Source organism: Phasianus colchicus, chromosome 35 (assembly GCF_987193195.1).
Source record: "Phasianus colchicus chromosome 35, bPhaCol1.hap1.1, whole genome shotgun sequence".
In the NCBI taxonomy this organism is placed as follows: Eukaryota; Metazoa; Chordata; class Aves; order Galliformes; family Phasianidae; genus Phasianus; species Phasianus colchicus.
This window is the reverse complement of record NC_143470.1, coordinates 260,271-282,703: the sequence shown is the minus strand read 5'-3', so window position 1 is coordinate 282,703 and position 22,433 is coordinate 260,271. Positions and strand designations below refer to the sequence as shown.

Sequence of the window (22,433 nt, the reverse complement as noted above, 5' to 3'; positions counted from 1 at the left end):
GGAGCACAGGCCTTATGAGGAGCGGCTGAGGGAGCTGGGATTGTTCAGTCTGGAGAAGAGGAGGCTCAGGGGAGACCTTATTGCTCTCTATAACTACCTGAAGGGAGGTTGTAGCGAGCTGGGGGTCGGCCTCTTCTCTCGTGTAACTGGTGATAGGACTAGAGGGAATGGTTTCAAGCTTCGCCAGGGAAGATTCAGGCTGGATATTAGGAAATACTACTTCTCTGAAAGGGTGGTCAGGCACTGGAATGGGCTGCCCAGGGAGGTGGTGGAGTCACCGACCCTGGAGGTGTTCAAAGAACGTTTGGATGTTGTGTTGAGGGATATGGTTTAATGAGAACCATTGGTGACAGGTGGATGGTTGGACTGGATGATCCTATAGGTCTTTTCCAACCTTAGTGATTCTGTGATTCTGTGAACAAAACAGAGAAATTAAGATGCCTCTTGTGTAAGCAGCCTGGCTCATCCTCTCGCTCAGGCACCGCATGATCACACGCAGGAGATGTTGCCCCCAGGCTGCCCCCAGCTTGGAGACTGAAGGATTTGGGCTTCCAAGCAACCAGCAAGCATTTGGATGAGTCAGCCCTCTGGTTTTTGTGAGAACAGACTAGTCCACCCTGAAAAGCCATCTCGGCAAAGGCAGAATAGCTTTGTTCTTGGGCTGCAGCACTCCGTGGCCAGCGCTGCTCAAACACCGGGCCTGCATTTCTTCCTGGGCATCCACACGTGCTGAGTCTCCTGCAGCTTGCTGCAGGGGTTGTGGCTTCCTGCTGAGGAGTTCCTCCCGTTCTTCTGCAACTGCCCCCCAGCATCACTACCGCCTCCTCTGCTACCGTACCGGGAGATGCTTCAGGTCCAGTAGCCTGCACTTCCTTCCTCCATCAGCAGCTGCTCCTACTGACCTTCATTCACACTGGGATACCGTCCACTTCTAGCGCCAGCTGACCTGCAAGACAGAGGAAGGAAATGTGGCCTTAGCACAAATGCAGAAGCCCAAGGCTGTGCCACCACCATGTACTGCAGCCTTGGGAAGTCAGCTGCAACTGCAAGCTTTGTCAGAATTAAGGCAGGCACTGTAAATGAAGTGTGACTTGTGAACTGAATTGCCACAGTCAGAAATAAATAGTGAAATCGCTTACTTAACTGTAGGTGCTTACCTCTGACCTGGACTTGGAATTGAAGGGTACAAGACAAATGAGGAACACTTGGCAACTCAGGCAAGCTGAACAGTGCAGGGAAGATTGTCGCATTTCTTCTCCTCCCGGCCCAGAAATTAATTTTCCTACCTTAAAATGAAAAGGGAAAAGAGCATGACTTAAAGTAGACACAATACAGCCTCACATCACAGGAAGAAGCTGGAGAGCTCTTGCGGCACAGAGCTCACGGCTGTGGAAATTAAAATGGCCTCTAAGCTTTTAAGCAAGATGAAAGACGAGATGAAATGCAAAACGTCAGCACTTCCTGCAGAGCACATCACACAGCTGTAGGCACCAGCTGAGAGGTAACAGGTCAGAAAGGAAGACCTTACTATGTGAGCACAGGGACAAGCTACTCTTCTGCTGGGCCTGTGTTCACAGTGAGGCTTTCCCTCAAGAGCGCTGCTCAAGCTGCTGCTGTCTCCAGCTGTTGGTCACTTCCCCCTGCTGGACGCTGGGCCCACAGGTCATTCTGCTTTGGGCAAAGCCTGCTGGCTTAACTCCAAGCCAAGGTCACAGGCCACGCTCATCCAGCTGGTTTGCCTGAAGGGGCTCAGAGGCCACGCGTGGGATCCTTTCTGCTGGTGGTTCTCTCCGGGCAAGAACCTCCACTCTCAGAGCAACAGCCAAGAGCCGGAAGGCAGAAAAAGCTTCCAATCCCCGTGGATGTGGCTGTCTGCAAAGACAACGGCTGCTCTTCAGCAGGGCGATGCTCACCCAGCAAAGCACTCACCCAGCAGATGCCCTTCCTTACACTCAGAACTGTCCCACAGTTGTGCAGCCCTTGGCATTGCATTTCCAACCAAAGTTCACATCCTGTTCCACCTGGACTGCCACAAGTCCGCGGGGCCAGATGAGATTCATCCAAGCGTGCTGGGGAGCTGGGGGAGGTGAAAAGCCAAGCTGCTTTCCATCATCTGTCAGCCTTCCTGGTCAACTGGAGAGGCACTTTGGCCACCACAACCCCAGGCACCGCTATGGGCGTGGGGCAGAGCAGCTGGAAGTCAATGTAGAGGAAACAGACCTGGGGTAATGGGTTGGCACGCAGCTGAACATGAGCCAGCAATGTGCCCATGTGGCCAAGAAGACCAGTGGCATCCTGGCCTGTATCAGAAATGGTGATGGCAGCAGAGCAGGAAAGTGATTGTCCCGCTGCACTCAGCTCTGGTGAGGCTGCAGCTCGAGCGCTGTGTTCAGTTCTGGGCCCCTCATTGCAAGAAGGATCTCAGGGAGACCTCATTGCTCTCTGTAACTCCTGAAGGGAGGCCGTGGTGAGCTGGGGGCTGGTCTCTTCTCTCATGTAACAGCGATAGGACGAGAGGGAATGGCCTCAAGTTGCACCAGGGGAGATTCAGGCTGGACGTTAGGAAATATTACTGCTCCAACAGAGTGGTCGGGTGCTGGAATGGGCTGCACTGGGAGTGGTGGAGTCACCAGCCCTGGAGGTGGTCAAGGAACACTGAGACGTTGTGTTGAGGGACACGGATTAGTGAGAGCTATTGGTGATTTCAACCCTGGTGATGGTGTGATTCTGGATCGGGGATTCAGGGGGTACACTGGCGGAGAGGGGGGGAAAGGAAGAGGAACATCAGAATGGGGGAATAGGAGGGGTGCGACAGGGGAAGGGGACGAGGAAAGGCACCCTGGGGGTCAGAATGGGGAATGGGGAGGGAACTGAGAAGGGGGCAGTGAGGTGGGGGGTGGAGGAGGACTGCAGGAATCAGAATGGGGGAACTGGAGTTGGGAGGGTGCTCCAGTATTCAGGTGCGAAGGGGAGCACAGAGGAGAGTTTGACCCTGGAGGTCAGAAAGAGGGACTGGGGGGTTGCGGGCCAACCACTGGGGGGACTCACCAGAGCTGAGTGCAGGGGACACAGAGCACCTCCTGCCGCAGGCTGAGGCCCTGAGTGACAAAGAAGCCCCACGGGGCCAAAGCAGAGCAGCATGCGGCCCCTGGCTCCCTTAGCCCCAGTCCCCATCTCGGTGTCCCCCTCCCTCCCCAAACACCCACCTGTAGAAGCTGAGGCAGCGCAGAGTACTGTGGAGTACTGCATCCAGATCTAGGGCCCTCAATACAAGGAAGGCAGAGAGATGTTGAGAAGGTGCAGAGGAGTGCCACAAAGATGATCAGAATGCTGCAGCACCTCTCCTAAGAAGACAGGCCAAGGGAGCTGGGCTTGTTCAGCTTGGAGAAAAGAAGGCTGGAGAAAAGAAGGCTGGAGAAAAGGGCGAGCGAATGGCAGCCTTTCAGGACCTAATGGGAGCCTCTAAAGAGGAGGGAAGTCAACTCTCTGAAAGGGTAAAGAACAGAAGGACAAGGGGAAATGGTTTGAAGTTAAGGCAGGGAAGATTTAGGTTGGATGTCAGGGAGACATTCTTTACTCAGAGAGTGGTGAGGTGCTGGAACAGCTGCCCAGAGAGGCTGTGGATGCTCCATCCATCCCTGGAGGTGTTCAAGGCCAGGTTGGATGGGGCCCTGGGCAGCCTGGTCTGGTATGAAATGTGGAGGTTGGTGACCCTGCCTGTGGTGGGAAGGTGGTAGAGTCCATTCCAACCTGGGCCATTCTGTGTGATTCTGTGATTCTATCCTGCTTCTATCAGCGCTCCAGGCCATCCTGCAGGCTGTTGTGCAGAGCGCAGAGCTCTGCTTCCCGGCCCTGTGCTCTCCAGTACTCTCGTGTGAGTTCCACCTCCCCCAGGAATCTCCTGTTCCCAGGAACCTCAGCTGCTGCCCTGCACCCACATCTGTGTGCACATACGTGTGAAGAACCACAAACCCACGTGCAAGACTTCCCCGCACACAAACCTGTGCATTTACATGCACATGCAAGCACATCCTTGCACACCAACACGCACACTCCACCCATGTGCATGCAAATGTGTGAAAAATCACAAAACCGTGTGCAAATACCTTGATGCACACATCCCTGTTCATAGACACTCATGTGCAGACCCATCCCATTGCACACCCACATGCAGGAGTACAAGAGCGCAGCCCCAGCCTTGCACACAGCCATGTGCACACACACACGGAAAACTAAAAACCCAGGCCATTCTATGATTCTGTGATTCTATGATCTCTGCACACCCCTGTTTGCACACATACCTGCACTCACAGCTCTATGACCAAATGCCACTCCCACGGCACAGCCAACACGCAGACGGTGGGAAATGTCAGGAGGAAAGATGCCCCGTTACGCTCCTTCATTCTCCTCTCTTTAATGAAGGCACTGGGGCACAGCTGTAGCCCCATCCTGAGATGAGGGTTGCTGCGGGATTCCTCGTTTGGACGCTGCAGGTTAACCTGGAGCGCAGTCTGAGGGACACTCCTCACGTGCTCTGCAGATGGAAGATGTGCCAGGAGCAAAGAAAAGACTTCCACAGGCAGCGCAGGGATGGCGTTCCTGGGCCGGGCGGAGACATACAGAGCAGTGCCCGCTGCCCTGGGATCTGCAGCACTGCAGAAGGGCTCAGGGTGCAGCACTGTGGCACAATACAGTGAGGACGCCAGGTTCAGCAGCCCCACGTGGGCTGTGGGGGTCCTGGGACGGAGATGGGGGTCCAGTCAGAAACTGTGGGGAGCTGTGAGATCCAAGGGGGTCCTGGAATGGGTAAGGGAGGTCCGAAGGAAGAAACAGGGAGGGGATAAGGAGGAAGCCCAGAGCAGGGATAAGGGTTGTTGATGGGAACTGTGGGTCACTGTGAGGTCCTGGGCTGGGTGGGAGGGAGGAGTACCAGGACTGAGGAGGTCCTTAATGAGCTATGGAGATCTGTGGGGGGGGTGTATGAATATACATGTGGGGGACATGGGATGGATGTAGAAACAGAGCCTGCAGGAGCAGAATGCTCTTCAGGAGAAGGCAAGACATGCGCTGCAGGTGGGACACAGACATATGGGGAGCTATGGGGACATAGAGGGAAGGGGGGGATGTGAGGAGTGGTTTGAGTCAAAAAGGTGGGGCAGTGTTGGAATGCCTTTATTTCTTCCTGAGATGGGACTGGGGGTCCCTGTAGCCCAAAGGTGGGGCCACGATCCATGACCCCACATGAGCCTAACCCCAAGATGACCACATAACCCTGTATGTGTGCGACCCCATGGCGGCACGTGACCCACAGCCCTGCGTGAACCATACCCCCACACGACCCTGGCACTCCCTGACCCTGCCTGCCCCCATCACGCTGCAACCCACTGCCACGTGGCCCCAGAACTCTGGGATCCCTGCCCCCACCACATAACACACTGAGACCCGTAACTCCCTATCACCCAACCTGACCCTACAATCCCTTCTGACCCCATTACTGTGACCCAGAACCCCATCTGACCACATAACTCTGTGCAGTGCCATCTGACCCTACGTCACCCCATAACTCTGTGACCTGCAGGACCCCCATGTGACCCACGACCCCCTGTGCTAACCCCATGTGGCCATAGAACCATCTGTGTGTGGGGAAAAGGCATCTTCTCCTCAGGGTGGGACTGCCCCAGAGCTGCCCCAAAGGCGACATGGGGTGGGCTGCAGCCATTTCTCTCAGTTTGGAGAGATGGGAACTGTCCAAAAGAGCCAGAAGAAGGACATGAATGCTTCTGCAGGGAAACACCTGTCACAAGGTTTGGTGGCAAAGCAATCCCACCGAGACTGAGGAAGGGGCTGGAGCTTGGGTGCTGCGGTGCTGCGTGGCAATGAAGGAGACTTGAACCAGGGATGGAGCTGGGACGGACTGCAGGAAATCAACTCCTTAATGGGGACAGTGGGAGAAGAAATCCAAGTCAGCTGCAGAAGGAACAGCAGACCTCCTTACAAAAAGGCGTCCCAGACTGGGGACGTTGGAGCAGTTGGGACAGCGGTAAAGAAATGGCTCCAACATCAGGTCTTGGAGCAGTTGCTGCTAAGACCCCGAGAAATGGACAAAGAGCTCTGATGGCAGCGCAGCACAAGGAGGAAGGAATGCATGGTGGTGCAGAAGGAGAAGGATGGAGAACAGCAGTGGTGGGATTCCCCTTTTGCACGGTCACCCACTGCTACGGGACTCTGCAACAAGAAGCTGCACCCTGCTGTGGTCAGCACGGCTGTGTGTGTCAGCTGGGTGCTGCTGGCAATCATCTGAGCTGTTACGGTCAGGAAACATTCTAACATCTGCACGGATAGCAGGATAAGTAGGATCAGAGTGAGAGCTGTGCTGTTGTTCAGCAGATAGATGCTGAGCAGAGCACAGCAGGGCCAGGATGTTCTGACCAAAGGAAGGTGGAGACTGCACACGAGGGAAGGCACAGGTGCAGGACAGAGCATGAGACACAGCAATGGCAACAGCTGTCAGAAATCCTGCCTGCCTGTCTGCATAGGAAAGCACACAATAACACCAAAAGGACCAGGTTGGCCACAGACCTCACCTAGAGAAACAGCAGAGCGGATGTGTGGCCTAGACTGCGAGCCTGCAGTCCCCAGCCAAGAGGGAACAGGAGAGCAGGGACTGCCAAGGGAGGAGAGCTACAGGAGCAGAAGGAGCTCAGTGAGCAGCTGCGCCTTTTGTCCCTCACCACAGGGAGGGAGAGTGCAGAGAAGCCATAGCAATAACAGATGAGCTTTGCTGCTGCAGGGAGAGCTGTGCCTGATGGAAGAGCAGTGATGAGAGCGTTTCTTGCACAGCCCATGGGCACTTGGGGGGGATCTGCTGGGATGGGGTAAGCCCTACAAAGCTGTGGGACAGCCAAAGGACACGGATGGGAGGACCCCAAAGGGGCACTTTGGGGCAGCTATGGGGCACAGCCACACCTAGGAGCTGCCTTTACCCAACACACTGCTGGTGGTGGAACTGCTGCTGGCCACGGGCCGTGGGCAGTGATAGGGCTGTTCTGGGCTGCTCTAGGATGGCTCTGGGGCTGCTATGAAATGGGGCAGCTATGGGACACAGCCACAGCTCAGTGGGGTCGATGTTCCCACACACAGAGCTGGTGGTGAATCTGCTCTGATCATGGAACCTCTCCCATAGCCCCCTGCTGCCCCTGGACTCCCAGCTTGCCCAGCAAGATGGGGGCAAGCCAGGGGTCAGCAGATGTTATAGGCAGCTGATGTACAGCGACCCCAGAGCCACCCTGTAGCGTCCCCTGAACGACCCCAGAACAGACCCATTACTGTCCACAGCCTCATCCGGGGTTATGGTGCTCACAGGGATATGGGTCATGTGGAGCCTTGGGGTCACGCTGAGTTCTATGGGGTTTTGGGGTCATGAGAGGTTATGGATCAGGGCCCCACCTTTGGGCCACAGGGAACCCCAATCCCCTCTCAGGAAGAAATAAAAAAATGCATTCCAGCACCACCCCACATCCCCCATTCTCACCCCAAACCCCTCCCCACATGACCCCAGACCCTCTACATCCCCATGCCACCCCACGTTCCCACACCCACAAGTCCCACCTTTACCTCACACGTTGCCTTCTCCTGCGCAGCACTCTGCTCCTGCAGCCTGTGGCCCATATCCCCAGTGCTCCCACATCACTTTCACCCACATCTGTGTTGTGCAGGAAGTGCTGCAGCTCCACATTCCACTCCAGCAGCAGCTGCCCCTGCCCCAGTATTATTTGGTTGTATGGGTTCTGGAGGGAGAAGGGGGTGAGGAGGGGCCCAGGTTGGCTATTGGGGTCCTGGAATAGTGGCAGGGGTCCTGTCAAGGACTGTGGAGGTCTCTGACGTTGCTAAGGAGCCCTGGAGGCGATAAGGGAGATCTGAAGGAGGAAATAATGGGGTTCTGCTGGAGTCTATTGGGGAATATGGGGTGCTGCTAGGGGCTATGGAGGTATGTGAGGTTTTTGGCTAGCTGTAGTGGAGAAGTTCCTAGTCTGAGGAGGTCATTAAGAGGAAATGGGGTCTGTGCGGGGCTACTGGGATCTTGCAGGGAAAGTATTGAGGGAGGAGGGAGGTGTCGGGGCTCTGAGGGAATTATGGGTGGGCTGTAATGGAAAGGTAATGGGTTATCTTGGGGAAAGCAAGGGGCAGCCATGGGGGATGGAAGGAACACCTACAGGAATGCAAGGGGAATCTGGGCTGGGGCAAGGGGACAGCTAGGGGAAGAACAGGGGAACGTCCCAGGAACTGAGTTCTTCTTTCAAATCCACATCTGCTACTTCCTGACGTAGCTGCAAGACTGCCAGAGAAGCTGCAGTACCGCTGCCCATTCTGCTGCCTGTGTCAGAAAGAGCTGCATGTTAGTGGGTGCAACTGCCACTACAAGGCCAACTCCATAATTGCAGACACAAAACCATCACCTTCAGTATCTGTTACAGGCTGACGACCGTGCCCTTGCACAGGAACCATTCCCACACAGCAAGGGAACTCCTTCACTGCCTTAGGATGCGGAAGAGGAAGAGCCCCAAAGCCTTCACAAGATGCTATCTTGCCACCAACTTTGGAAGCTAAACACACCTTCTCCTTTGAGAATTAGCAAGATGAATCAACGCACGTTGCTGCTGGAGAGGGCTGTGCTGCATCTCCTGCTGCCATCCTTGGGTTGTCATCGTGATGCCAATCCACAGAGCACTTTGAAGGGCAGTAACCTTGCAAGAAAGAACAGAGAGCAGAGAGCTCTGCCGTGCATTTCCTGTTAGAACACAGAGATGAGCTGTACAGCCCTTGCTCTCAGAACATACACCGTTTCTCTTACCAGCTTTCCATTCCTGCACAACGCTGTTCAAACCCCTCCTCCATCTCTCCCTTCATACACAATGCACAGCCTCTTCCCAGCGACGAGCTCTGTGCTGTTTAATGCCTGTGCCATCATCGGGACCTACAGAAGAAACCTTGCGGTTAAGAGGGTTGATTAGACAAGCGCTTGTCTGGCAGAATTCACCATCTTAAGCACTTTAAAGAAGCGTCTTCTTGAACGCCCTGAATCTCTGTGACACATCAGGAGATGCTGAACTAAACCGGCAGCCTTCTCAAAAATGGAAGGGCTCTTCAGAGCCAGCTGGAGGGGGAACAAGATCCTAGGGGGGCTGTGGAGCTGGTAAGGGAGGTCTGAGGGAGGAAATACAGATGCCTGGATGCCTGGTGCTCAGGCACAAGCAGAAGTGCTGATGGAAAATCACCACACAGCACAGACTGAGTCGCTGGTACCTTGCAGTGAGCAAAGGCTGAGATGCACAACGTCCTCACCTGCCTGCTTCTTGGAAGTGGAGGTTCAGCAGCAGCTCCACTCATGATTAAGTCCTCCAAAAACCTTCTTCTTTCTTCCTGATCAGGAGACTGGATAGTGAAACCTTCTCCAAAGCCATTATGAAACTATATCTGTACCTGAAGCCCAAGGAGAAAACACGTGTGAGATTTAAGACCACAAAACAGTGCTATTCTATTCCAATCAAACTTCAGTTCTCATTTAAGTTTCACGACTGGCATTTCAGCCACCCTGCTATGGATAGGTTAAACCTATGGATAGGTTATAGGGTGGGAGAGGGGGGTGAGCCTTCTAGCCCAACGTCCCCTTATAGCCTACCATCACCCTATGGCCCCACACAGCCACTTATGGAACCACATCTGCCATACACCTCCTATAGGCCCATATCTCCCTATATTCCCCCACTGCCCCCCTCAGCCCCTCTACGTCCCCCCAAAACTTCCTATAGCATAACAACCCTCTCTGTAGACCCTCCCCAGCCCCCTATCATCCTATAGACGCTCCCACAGCCCACCACAAACCCCTATAGTCCCATTAACCCTTTAAAGGTCTATAACTTCCTGAGGGGAGGTTGTAGTGAGCTGGGGGTCGGCCTCTTCTCTCGTGTCATTAGTGATAGGACCAGAGGGAATGGTTTCAAGCTACGGCAGGGGAGATTCAAGCTGGACATTAGGAAGTATTACTTTTCAGAAGGGGTGATCAGGCACTGGAATGGACAGCCCATGGAGGTGTCACCGACCCTGGGGTGTTCAAGCAAAGACTGGATGTTGTGTTGAGGGACATGGTTTAGTAGGAGCTATTGGTAGTGGGTGAATGGTTGGACTGGATGATCTTTTAGGTCTTTTCCAACCTTGGTGATTCTATGAAAGGAAGGGGGGAGCCTTCTAGCCCCACAGCCCTTAGAGCCCACCCTAGAGCCCCCTATCACCCTATGGCCCCACACAGCCCCTTAGAGAACCATATCCCCCATACACCCCCTTGTAGTCCCATATCCCATAAGAACTCTCCTATAGCCATCCCACTACCCCTTATAGATTCCCCCAAGAGCCCCCCAGTCTTTTATACCCCTCCCATATCCCCTTATAACCCGCCTATAGTCCCCCCACATTTTCCTATAGCCCCATATCACCCCATAGCCACAATAAAGCCCCCTATACTCCCATATCCCCCGTAACACTTTGATAGCCCATGCATATCCCCTTATGATCTTCCCTTACAACTGTATAGCTCCCCAAATAGCCACCGACAGTCCCACGCCCCCCCAGCTCCCATAGCACCCTATATCCCTCTATAGCCCTAAACCACCCCCCTAAAGCCCCCCCAGTGCCTTATAGCCCCATATCCCCCTCTATCCCCCTCATAGCCCCATTTTCTCCCATATCCCCCATACCACTTCTAGAGTCCCCACAGCTTGCTATTGCCCCAAATCTCCCTGTAGCCACAATAAAGCACCCTATAGCCCCACGAACCCCTATATCCACCCCTAAGGCCCCCGAATCCACCCCCTAGAGCCCCATACCCTCCTATCACCCACGCAGCCCTATATCCCTCTACAGCCCCCCTAAAGCGCCTCATAGCCCCACATCCCTCCTGATAGCCCCCCAACCCCATATTCCCCACACAATACCTATACCTTCACATCCCCCGACTCTCCCCCACATCCCCTGATATTCCCCCACATTACCCCATACCCCCCCAAACCCCATATTACCCCACAGCCCCCCTGTAGCCCCCACAGCCCCTAAACTCCCACATCCCCCCGGATCTCCCCACCGCCCCCCGGACCCACAGCTCACCTCAGCCCCGGGGGGCACCGGGCGCAGCGCCGGAGGGCTCGGGGGGGCACGGCCCGGATGCGGGCAGCAGCGCTGCGGCGGTTGGGCCCCGAGTCCTTCAGCCGTCCCAAAGCCCCGCATCCCGCGCACGGTTCCTCTCCCCGGCCCCGGCCCAAGCCGTTCTCCCGCACACCTCCGGCTTGTGCCGCTTTCCTCAGCACCGCTCCCGTCGTGCCGCGGCTCCGTCTCGGTGCTGCCCGCACAGCTCCGGCGCGCAGCGCCTGCGCCTGCGGGACCGGCGGCGTCGGAGAGGAAAGACGGCGGGCTCCGAGCCGGAGGCAACGGCCGCTCCCGCGCTCGGCGCCTCAGCCAATCGGAGCCGGCGGCGCTGCCGCCGACCAATCCGAGACCGGAGGCGGGCCGGAACTGCCGCCGACCAATGAGAGGCGCGAACGGACCGGAATTGCCCCCAACCAATGAGAGGCCGGGGGCGGGGCGGAGCGGCTGTGGGGGCGGGGCCTCGGGGTGCTCTGTATTGCCATAGGTGATGGGATTGGGATCGGAATTGGGATCGGGGATGTGGGATTGCGATTGGGATGAGGGATTGAGATTGACAGGTGGGTGATGGGCTTGGGATGAGGGCCTGGGAATGAGATTTGGAACTGGGATTGGGATGTGGGCTGTAGGATGTGGGGTTGGGATGTTGACTGTGGGCTTGGAATGTGAGATTTGGGACTGGGCTGTGGGAATATGGATGTGGGATCTGAGGGCAGGGCTGTGATGCCTGAGGTCACCCGGAGTCACTCTGTGATCAGCCCACAGCTGTGTGTTCCAAAGAACAGCCACTGAGGTCAGGGGCAGCAGTCCAGGCAGGGAGATGCTGTGGTGGGAAGCAGGCTTGGTGCCGACGTCCTGCAGGGAAACGGGTGCAGACTGCATGGGACAGTGTAGGACAGCACGTGGTGGAGATGGCTGAGGGGCTGGCAACGCTGGAAGGCCCTGACGGAGCCACGGTCTTTGTGCAGCAGGCCGTGGATGGTGTCTGTGCTACAGAGAACCGTGAGGGGACACGCTGTCCTTGTGGCACTGGGCTCTCGTGGCCTCCTTGTGCCCCATGCAAAGGCTCCCACTGCCCCAGGAATAGTCTCGATCCTGCACAGGGGACAGGATCTCCCTTCCAAAGGCCCGGGCATCAGGGTTTGGCCTTTCTGCTCCATAAGGCAAAGGATGCTGTTCTCAGCATCACAGCCACCAGCACAGCACCTTTGTCTCCCTGTAATCATGGCTTCCAATTATCTGCTCTAACAAGTCCCTGGGGGCCGTGTTGGCAATGGCTCTCAGCGGGGCCCATTCATACTCCCAGAAACTTCCTTCCAACTTTATCTTCCTGAGCACTTTGTGCAGTCTTCTCTCAGCACTGGAGGATGATGGACTCAGCACCAAACACCCCAAGGAGACCAGTACAACCCCGAGAGCCCTCAAGTGCTTTGTGCCTTCCTGACATCTTCCTCAAGTCTTCAGAACCTGTACAGCTAACTGGAGAGCTATCAGGAGAGCATGTAAAGTGGAAGAGCCCAAAGTACATTTAATGAGTCTATTTATTAATTTATATTTCCCCCGGCATTAATAGCACATTAAGGCAGCACTCTGCAGTCCATCTTCATCCAAGGCGTCTCCTAATGAGGTTTGCTCTTTCACTGTGTGGACAGACTTTCTCCTCAGCCTCCCAAGCCCATTACTGCTCACATTGGCCCCGTGGGATTTTCATCCCTTTTCCTCACATCAGTCTTCTCTGAAATTTGCAGCTCAGTGTTGCTTTTCCTTTGCATCAACTCCCACTTGCCTTCCTCAGAGACCAGCTGCACATGGGCACAGAGGGATTCCTCCTTGTTGCCAACAAAGGGGAATCAACACGATGCAATTGAATGAACAGTAAAACACTCTCCTCAGCTGGATGCCATGTTCAAGCTGTCTGCCTTCCAGGGGGAATTTCGGTGCCAGAAGAACTTTTGACAGAGAAAGTACATACAAACACAAATAAGAAGTTGAGTAAAGAATTCATTAGACTTCTGAGATGGCCCAAGTTTCCAACTTATGGGAGCTCCTAGAGTAACCAGATAGCTGGGAGGTATCTGAAAGAACAAAGAGCAAAGGGAGGGGGAAATCTGGAGAGCAGTGGGAAGGGCACATGCCCACACTGCCTGCAGAAAACACGACCTTAGCCATGGTCATTTATTCAGGAGAGCTGGAAACACCTGCAGGGTGAGGGAGATCAAATACAGAGGTGAGACCAAGCAGGAATAGCAGCTGCCTGTGTCCCAGCACCTGAATGCTTTTGTGTCCTCCAAACACAGTTCTGGAAAACAGTGACACAATAAATCTCCTCAAAGACTGGTATTTCCAATAAGGAGAGAAACCAGGCCCCAAAGCAGTTTAGAAACTGAGAGGTGTGTTGGCACATTTTCTGTGATTTGGATCTTTCTCTTCAGTTCTTTGTTCCAGTTTTACATTACATAACATCTTTCACACCTACAGCCTCAAAACAAACACACAAACAAACAAAACAACAGAAAAAAAACATCTTTGACAGTGATAGGCCCAAGGAAAATGGTTACACACTAAAAGAGAAAATAAGATTAGATGTTAGGAGGGAATTCCTAATGTCCTTAACATCAGGTTGTGAGGCAATGGAACAGATTGCCCAGAGAAGTTGTGGATGCCCCATGCTCAAGGCAAGGACAATGACACGGGGGTTGGAACTTGATGGGCTTTAAGGTCCCTACCAATCCAAGCTATTCAATGATGTATGTTGGAAATATCCAAACACTTTATCAGGACGATATCTCTGATAAAGCAGATTTTATTTGCAATTGCAATGGAGGGGCCTCCTGCAAGCAGGACAGCACTCAGAAAACAGCGTTACATCTTTTATTCCCTATTGCCCGATGCTTCTCTCTTTCTCCCCCAGTTCCTCATTGGCTGAATACTTTAGGTTCCCAATCTTCTCAACGCTTCACTAAACATACAAACACTGGACAAACATAGATCTCTGCTGGCTAAGTGTAAACTTCTAATTAATTAATTAACGTCTGACCCTCACTCCACACTTGGTTATTGTTTCTGGATATCTGCTTGACCTCCCTTGCATAGAGATAAGCTCGGAAGGAGGAAAGTTCTTCTTCAAACCAGTTGCCCTTTTTAGTATCTAATGCAGAAACAACATTCCATTCCCACAGACACCACAGAGTGACATCCGCTCAGAAATTGTACAAAGACAAGTGATAGCTGGCAACCTACTGCTGGGAACCTGTTTTGGCAGGGGTGGTGAACGTGGTGAACCCCCGCTGGTCCCTTCCAACCCCTACAATCCCGGGTTCTACTTTCTGTTCACAAATCTGATGTCATCCAATCCAACGTCCCGCTTTCTTAACTCAGCCGATATCCCCTCTTCGTTCCTCTTCCTTCCTTCAGGTGATCCTGCCCACAATGTGAAATGTCTCATCCCGCTTGGAAGGCTGTGAGGAAAGCAAATCTCTGGGATCCCCCAAACAAAGCACTCCCTGCCCGGCTGGGTCGCGGGAGCCATGGAGTCATGACTGTGACACAGAGGATCAATGCCGGGTAATTTATGGAGCGTTCTAACAAGGAATCAATGACTTCCAGGCAAAACTAAGCAACTTTCTGACCACAGGTCATCAGCGTTACGGGTAGAGTACTTTGGAACAGTACTTGTTTCCGTATCTCCTACTTGAACATCACTTCAGGCAACGGCCACTAAAGGAAAACGACTAATACCGCATGGAGAGCAAAGAAAAGAGAGAGAAAACAGAGAGGGGTGAGCGCTCCCACCCAGGGCGGGCAGCAGGCTGCTGGTGCCAGCGTCACAATGGGCAGCGGCCAGCACTGGCCATGCTGTCATCGCGTCACCGTGGTGACGTTTGTGACACGGGCACCCGGGAGGGGTATGTAGGCAGAGCACGCTGGTGGGTCCTGCATCCTGAAGGAGCATCTGGCAGAGAGCAGACGCATCTGAAGGATGAGCTCCGGCATGGCTGGCGCCAACAAGGAGCAAGCCGCCGGCACGAGGCGGAACGGGATGAGCGAGGTCGGCCCCGCAGCGAGGCGTGCCTCCAGACCGACACGCGCCGACACCGAAGGTACACGGGTCCACAGCCAGCACAGGAGCGGTGCTGCAGCCAACCTTGGCACGAGATGACACTTTCCATCTGCCACCTCGCTCCTGCCTGGCAGCGGTAGCGGTGCTGGGAAGCGGCAGATGCAGAGTGTGACCTGCTTTTCCTTTGCCCTCCAGAGCGAGTTGCCGTCTGGGATGCGGTGGCCGCCTACGTACGGGAGCAGCTGCTGCTGCAGAAGGTGTGTTGGCTGTCGGGTTCCTCCTCTCCCCATCCAGCTCAGCCTGGACTTCCTCTGAGTCTTCCCCTCCACAGAAAGCAGGAAACTGCCCCCACATTTCTCTCCTGGGCATCCCACGGGCTTCCTGCAAATCCTGCACGATCACTTGTGTCGGGCACTGTCTATCTCAGGGCTGATCCCGGTCTCTGGAAGCCTCTGGATCCCACGAGGCTGCTTCTGCCCTGCCTGCTGTGCTGCATTTGGGACGGCAAGGGGAAGGAGAGGACTGTGCAGCCCCTTCCCAAAGCCATTCCCGATGCCCTGGCTTGTGCCTCTGAACAGCGGCAGAGGGCTGTCCCTACCTTGGACCCCCTCCGGCTCTTCCTCCAGCCGTCCCATAACCCTTCCGCCCTTCCTTACTCTCCCACTTGCAGGGGGTCTGGATTCCCACCTTTGGCTTCTTTGACACCATCTCCAAAGACATCCGGACTGAGGATGGGACAGTGACTCTGCAGTGGCCCGTGTTTCACCTGGCTACAAACCTCATAGCCACGCACCACCTCAAGGCCCACAGGGAGTCCCTGCCAGGTAGGAGGGGGGATTAAACTTTTGCTGGCTTCATGGACAGGGCAAACGGCCAGCGCCTCCATTCTCAAAAGTAAACCTCTCCCTCTGATCAGCCCGTCCAAATATGGGGCTGTTCTGCCTGATGTCCACCTAAAGCACCTGTGGAAAACCAACCGTATCATCAACTCCGTCCCTCGCATTTTTCAGTCCATAGGAAGGTGGAGCCGCTGAAATACAGCAAGGTGGCCGCAGCTGCTTCTCTGAGCTGGCAGACACTCCGGACTTGCATTCAAAGCACCGTGTCCCTGCTCTCCGGCTGCCTGCAGAATGGGGAGAACGTTGCCGTTGTCCTCAAGGACATCGGCGTGCTCCTCATTGACGGACTGACCTTCCAAATGAAATTCTACTACAACTTCCTCGAGAAGCTGTCAGGGAAAGAGAAATTCAGAAGAGCTGCTTTCAAGGTGAGCTGTAGTTTCTCCATGACCCAGGCAGAGCTGTGACACCTGCTGTGCCCGCACACAGCCCACCAGGATCTGGCCAGCTGCTCAGGCCGTACAAGTGCTGTGCTGCTGTCAGCTCTCGCAGCCTTGGGCTCCTCGTGTCCCCAATGCCTCAGCCTTCACGAGGACGTCCCACATCCTCCCCCTTTCTCCCCTGCAGGCCCCCTGGCTGCTGGACACGGTGGTGTCCCGGATGGCACCGGTGGCCTCCCTGGCGCTCTCTGGCTGCGCTGTCGTCTTTCCCAAGTGAGTATGTTGGTGGCCGTAGCTGCTGCTTGATGCAGCTGCTCAGCTCTCATTCCATCACACTTGCTCCTTGTGTCCACGACTGTCCTGCCATGAGCATATGTCCTACAGTCATGGAAGGATTTCAGCTGGAAGGAACCCCGAAAGGGCACCTAGTCCCACTCCCCTGCAGGGAACAGGGACACCTACCGCCAGATGAGGTTGCTCCGAGCCCGGTCCAGCCCGACCTTGAATGCCCATCCGGGCACCCACCACCTCTCTGGGCAAGATGTTCCGGTGCCTGCCACCCTTCTGTCAAAACCTTCTTCCTTATATCCAATCTAAATCTTCCCTCCTGCCTTTTGAAACTATTTCCCCCTCACTTAACCCGACTGATGCTGCTGAAGACTTTAGAAAGTCGTGTGCTTCATGCAGCATGAAAATGTGCCTGGGAGCAGACAACCAGAGAGCAACAAGGATTGCTGGAGCGCTGCGTCACACCGGTTGCTGTCTTCTCGTCACGTACAGGTTTCAAATGGAGTTTGTTCCCAAGCCACCGCCCGGAACAAACCACAAGTCCTCACGAAGCCTCCCTGGTCCGGAGAAACCAAAGAAAGAAGAGACTTTGCCACCTCTCGTCCAGGGCAAGAAAGGTAAAGCAGCGGCCAGCTCCTTTCCGCAGCACGGGCAGCATACTTGAGATGGGAAATCCCTTGCTGACCATCAGCCAAGGGCTCTGACTTGTGTCAAAGCTTCACGCCAGCTCAGCACGGCCTCTTCCCAAACTAAGGAATTGTTGGCCTCTCACAAACTAAGGCGCTGAGCGTGACGTGCCCCCATCCCTGGCTATGGCAGGAGGATGTGCGGATCTTAGGCCCTGCCCTCCCCCAGTGGAAGGATACGGTCCCCAAAAGTTACTCTGCCACCTCATCATCACCACCCAGCTCCTCTTTACCAAAGCCAACGTCACTACTGCAGTCCCAAAACAGAGCTGAATTGCAGAGAGGAGGAGTGGGGCCAGGGATGGTGTCAGGGAGGGTCCGAGGGCGGTGCAGATGTCAGCAGTGGGGGGAGCAGAGCAGCCCTCTCGGCTGCTCTGGGAACAGGCCTGAGAGCCCCTTGTGAGTGAGCCAAAGGGTTTACGGTGAATCTCCTCTGCCTTCTCCATTCCAGTGAGATTTGCTAGCCGTCCAACCTTCATCAAACGCTTGAGCTCAGACAGCGTTGATGGAGAGCACTTCAGAAGGATAAGGAGCGTACTGCTGAAGGAGAGCTCCAAGGCCAGGTGAGGCTGGAGGCTCTGGGCTGGGATGCGCATGGGGGTGACCGAACGAGAGCCCATTCCCTGCCCCAGAGGGTCACTGTTGGTGGCCGCCCAACAGTGCTGAACGCAGCACCCACGTGCTGGGATGGGGACCCCCCAGCTCACAGGGCTGGCCCCTCTCCGCATCTCAGGAGAGCCACGGGGCAGCCGCTGAGCTGTCTGTGGGGAGGGCTGCGTTGCAGCCAAGGCTCCTGGCTTAGGCTTGCAGCATGCGGCCCCAAAGCCATCAGCCACTCACGCGGACCCCTCCCGCTCTGCCCTTTCAGTCTGCTGCCACCGATCCGGAGAGTGCCTGAAGCCCAAGAGCAGCCGTTGACCTGCCAGCTGCAGGGGGAGGCAGGCACACCAAGCCAGGAAGAGCTGCGCCGAGCACCAGGAGCCAAACATGTTAGATTCGCTGATGAACTAGAGGGAGCAGAAAAAGTCCATCATGAGGGTGCGGTGCTGAAACTGCAGAAAGCCAAGGCCTCAGCCCATCAGATCGCCTTGAGGCCAATAATAGCTTTCACAAAAGATCCAAGATCATTTTCCTCAAGGGCTGAGTCTACAGTGTCTCAAGGCAGACCATCCAGGCTCCCACTGACATGTGACTCAGTTAAACTTCTCAGGCAGAGGGCAAAGAAGATCAGGCCAGTGCAGAAAGTACTGGAGCAGATGGCAGCATCACCACTTCGTGGTGAGTCCAGCCTGCCTGAGAAGTCTCCCATCACCCGACCTGGACTGCTGCCACCCATAAAAGAAGAAACGGGGTCTCCCGAGTGCCAGCCTCCAAAGACCAAACCCCCACTCCGCAGGAAGGCCACACCCTACCCACGCTGATGCGGGCATGGGGTGCCCAGGACAGACAGCTCCACTGGAGGCAGCAAAACAGATGCGTGAATCCCATCTGCATCACATCTAATACTAACCAGGCTGCCCAGGGCCCCATCCGACCTGGCCTTGAACACCTCCAGGGACGGGGCATCCACAACCTCTCCGGGCAGCCTGTTCCAGTATCCCACCACTCTCTCTGGAAAGAACAATCCAATCTGGCATCCAATCTTCAACTCAAAACCACTTCCCCTTGGCCTGCCATTAGCTACACCATCAAAGAGTTGACTCCCCTCCTGCTTGTAGGCTCCCTTTATGTACTGGAAGGCTGCAAGGAGGTCACCCCGCTGCCTTCCCTTCTCCAGGCCAACAAGGAGATCTAGAGTGAAATGTAGAGGGGCAAAACCATCAATAAAGCCTTATCAGGGGCCTACCCTTTAAAAACCTCCAGAACGCCTGTGACAGTGTCATTGCGCCTTTTGACGCCAGCTCTTGTGCTGGTGGAGGGAGAAAGAATTGCGAGAGGGCATCAGAGCATCTCACGGTGCTTTGATGCCCAGGGAAATCCAGCACAGTCTCTTCTGTCTTATCTGGATCACAACTTATGGGCTTTTGGCCTGGCAGGGCCCCCACGCCGTCCGGGAGTCTTCTGGCCCAGCAAGGCTGCCCGGGTCAGTCGGCCAGCCAGCTCTTGGCCTGGCAGGGCCCCTTTGGCTGGCTTGGAGGTGTCTGGAAATGCAGAGCTCCATGGGCCAGCCGGCCGGCCACCTCTCGCCTGGCAGTGCTCCCCTGAACAGCCAACCAGCTTTCGGCCTGGGCCAACTGGCCGGCCAGGAGGCTTCAGGCCTCGGAAGGCTTCCCCAGCTCCTTCCAAGGCAGGAGTGAAGTATGTTTCTCCGTTTCTGCAGCTGAGAGCGTTTTGTTTGCTCGTGCAGCTTTGCTGTGAGCGATGTGGAGCTGTCAGGCAGACTTGGGTTCCTTTTCCACTCTCCCAGCAGCAGTGAGACTAGTAATGCCTTCTGAAAGTGCACTGCAGCTGAGAAGTTAGTTAGGCTTGGCAGTGGAAATGCTGTATTGGAGGTATTGTCGGAGGGCCCCCCAGCTGGCTGGCTCTTTGCTTGGTTGGGTCCCCCCGGCCAGCGAGCTTTTGGCTTGGCAGAACTCCCCAGGCCGCTTGGCTTTTGGCCTGGTTGGTTCCCTGGAGAAGACGGATTTTGGCCTGGCAGGGCACCCCCGTTCATCAGGAGGCTTCTGGCCTTGGCATGGCTATCTGGGGAAGCTGGCTGTAAGGCTTCTGATCTGGCAGGTGCCCCCCAACTGGCCAGCCAGCTTTTAACCGGGCAGGGCCATCTGGGCCAGCCAGCCCAGCTGGCGTTTGGTCTGGTAGGGCCCTTCCGACCACCTAGCCAGTTTATAACAAGGATTCCGGATCTTCCCCAGGGCCGAGTCCACCCTGTACACGGAATCCCAGGGCAGACCATGCAGGCTGAAACTTCTGGCTTCCGAATCACCAAAACTTTTCAGGCAGAGGGCTAAGATTTGGCCTGGCAGGGCCCACCCAGCCAGCTGGCTTTAGGCCTGGCAGGGCCCCACAGGCCAGCCTGGTGGGTTCTGGCATGGTAGGGCCAACCCGACCGGCCATGCGGCTTTTGGCCGAGGAGGGACCTTCTGACCGGCCAACCAGATCTTGGCCTGGCAGGGCACCCTGGCATAGCTGGGCTACCCGGGTCAGTTGGGTGGACGGCTTTTGGCCAGGAAGGGCTTCCTCCATTTAGCTAGTCATCTAGCTATTAGCCTGGCAGGGCCCCCCGGGCAGCCCGGATGCTTCTAACAGGCAAGATTACCCAGGCCAGCTGGCAACCCAGCTTTTAACCTGGCAGGGCCTCCCAGGCCGGCTGGGAGTCTTCTGGCCTGGCAGGGCTACCCGCGTCAGTTGGCTTGCCAGCCTTTGTCCTGGCAGGGCTTCGTGGGCAGGCTGGCCAGCCAGCTATTGGCCTGGCAGGGTCTCTGGCTGGCCAGTCAGCTTTTTTCCAGGTCGTGTCCTCACAGTAGGCTGGCTATTGTCCTGGCTGGGCCTCCCAGGCCAGCTGGGAGGCTTCTGGCTTGGCAGGGCTACCTGGGTCAGTCGGCCGGCCAGCTTTTCGCCTACAAGGGCCCCCCTAGCTGACCGCGAGTCTTCTGGTACGTCTCTTTTGTCTACTTTGGATCACAAGCTGGTTGACTTTTGACCTGCCATGGTCCCCATGTTCATGCCAGCCAGCTTTTGGCCTGGCAGAGCCCCCCCGGCTGGCCGGGAAACTTTTGGCCTGGCAGGGCCTCAAGGGCCAGCCTGTTTTAAACCTCACAGGGCCCCCCCGGCCAGCCGGTTGGCCGGCTTTGGGCCTGGCAGCATCTGCTGGGCTGGCTGGCCAGCCTTTGGCCCGGCACAGCCCTCCCGAGCTTCAGGCCAGCTTTTGGCCTGGCAGGGACCCTGGCTGCCTGGCTGGCTTATGGCCTAGTACTTTCCCCCAGCCGGCCAGGACAGCGTGGCAGGACTACCTGGGTCAGTCAGCCTGACATCTTTTGGCCAGGCGGGGCCAGAATTTTGCAAGCATGGCCCCACAGGCCGGCCTTCCAGCTGCCTTTTGGCTTGGCAGAGCCCCCTTGGTCAGCTGGAAGTCTTCTGGCCTGGCAGGGCTACCTGGGTCAGTTGGCTTGCCAGCTTTTGGCCTGGAACGGCTTCCTTGGCTGGCTGACCAGCTATTGGCCTGGCTGGGGCTCCCAGGCTGACTGCAAAACATGTGAGCTTCCCTGGTGAAGACCAGGGAGCAGAAAAATCCCACTGTGAGGGTGCAGTGCCCGAATTGCAGAAAGCCAAGGCCTCACGCCCTCAGGTCACCTTGAGGCCAGCAACACCTTTCAGAAGCGACTCAAGAAGATCTTCCTCAAGGGCTGAGTCTACAGAGCCTCAAGGCCGACCATCCAGGCTCCCACTGACATGTGACTCAGTTAAACTTCTCAGGCAGAGGGCAAAGAAGATCAGGCCAGTGCAGGATGCACTGGGGCAGATGGCAGCATCACCACTTCGTGGGGAGTCCAGGCTGCCTGAGGAGTCTTCCATCACCCGACCTGGACTGCTGCCACCCATAAAAGAAGAAACGGGGTCTCCCGAGTGCCAGCCTCCAAAGACCAAACCCCCACTCCGCAGGAAGGCCACACCCTACCCACGCTGATGCGGGCATGGGGTGCCCACGACACACACAGCTCCACTGGAGGCTGCAAAACAGATGCGTGAATCCCATCTGCATCACATCTAATACTAACCAGGCTGCCCAGGGCCCCATCCGACCTGGCCTTGAACACCTCCAGGGACGGGGCATCCACAACCTCTCCGGGCAGCCTGTTCCAGTATCCCACCACTCTCTCTGGAAAGAACAATCCAATCTGGCATCCAATCTTCAACTCAAAACCACTTCCCCTTGGCCTGCCATTAGCTACACCATCAAAGAGTTGACTCCCCTCCTGTTTGTAGGCTC

The 22,433-nt window shown here is 55.8% G+C and overlaps 1 protein-coding gene across 1 annotated transcript; it reads left to right on the top strand.

Annotated features, from left to right (window-relative positions):
* The first annotated feature begins 15,172 nt into the window (after window positions 1-15,172).
* Window positions 15,173-19,358, top strand: LOC149913649 (uncharacterized). Its single transcript, XM_090129247.1, has 8 exons — window positions 15,173-15,293; window positions 15,449-15,510; window positions 15,924-16,077; window positions 16,264-16,520; window positions 16,720-16,805; window positions 17,313-17,437; window positions 17,958-18,069; window positions 18,375-19,358. The coding sequence occupies exons 1-8, from the start codon at window positions 15,173-15,175 to the stop codon at window positions 18,925-18,927; spliced, it is 1,470 nt and encodes a 489-aa protein (XP_089985373.1). The 3' UTR covers window positions 18,928-19,358.
* Window positions 19,359-22,433: the final 3,075 nt, after the last annotated feature.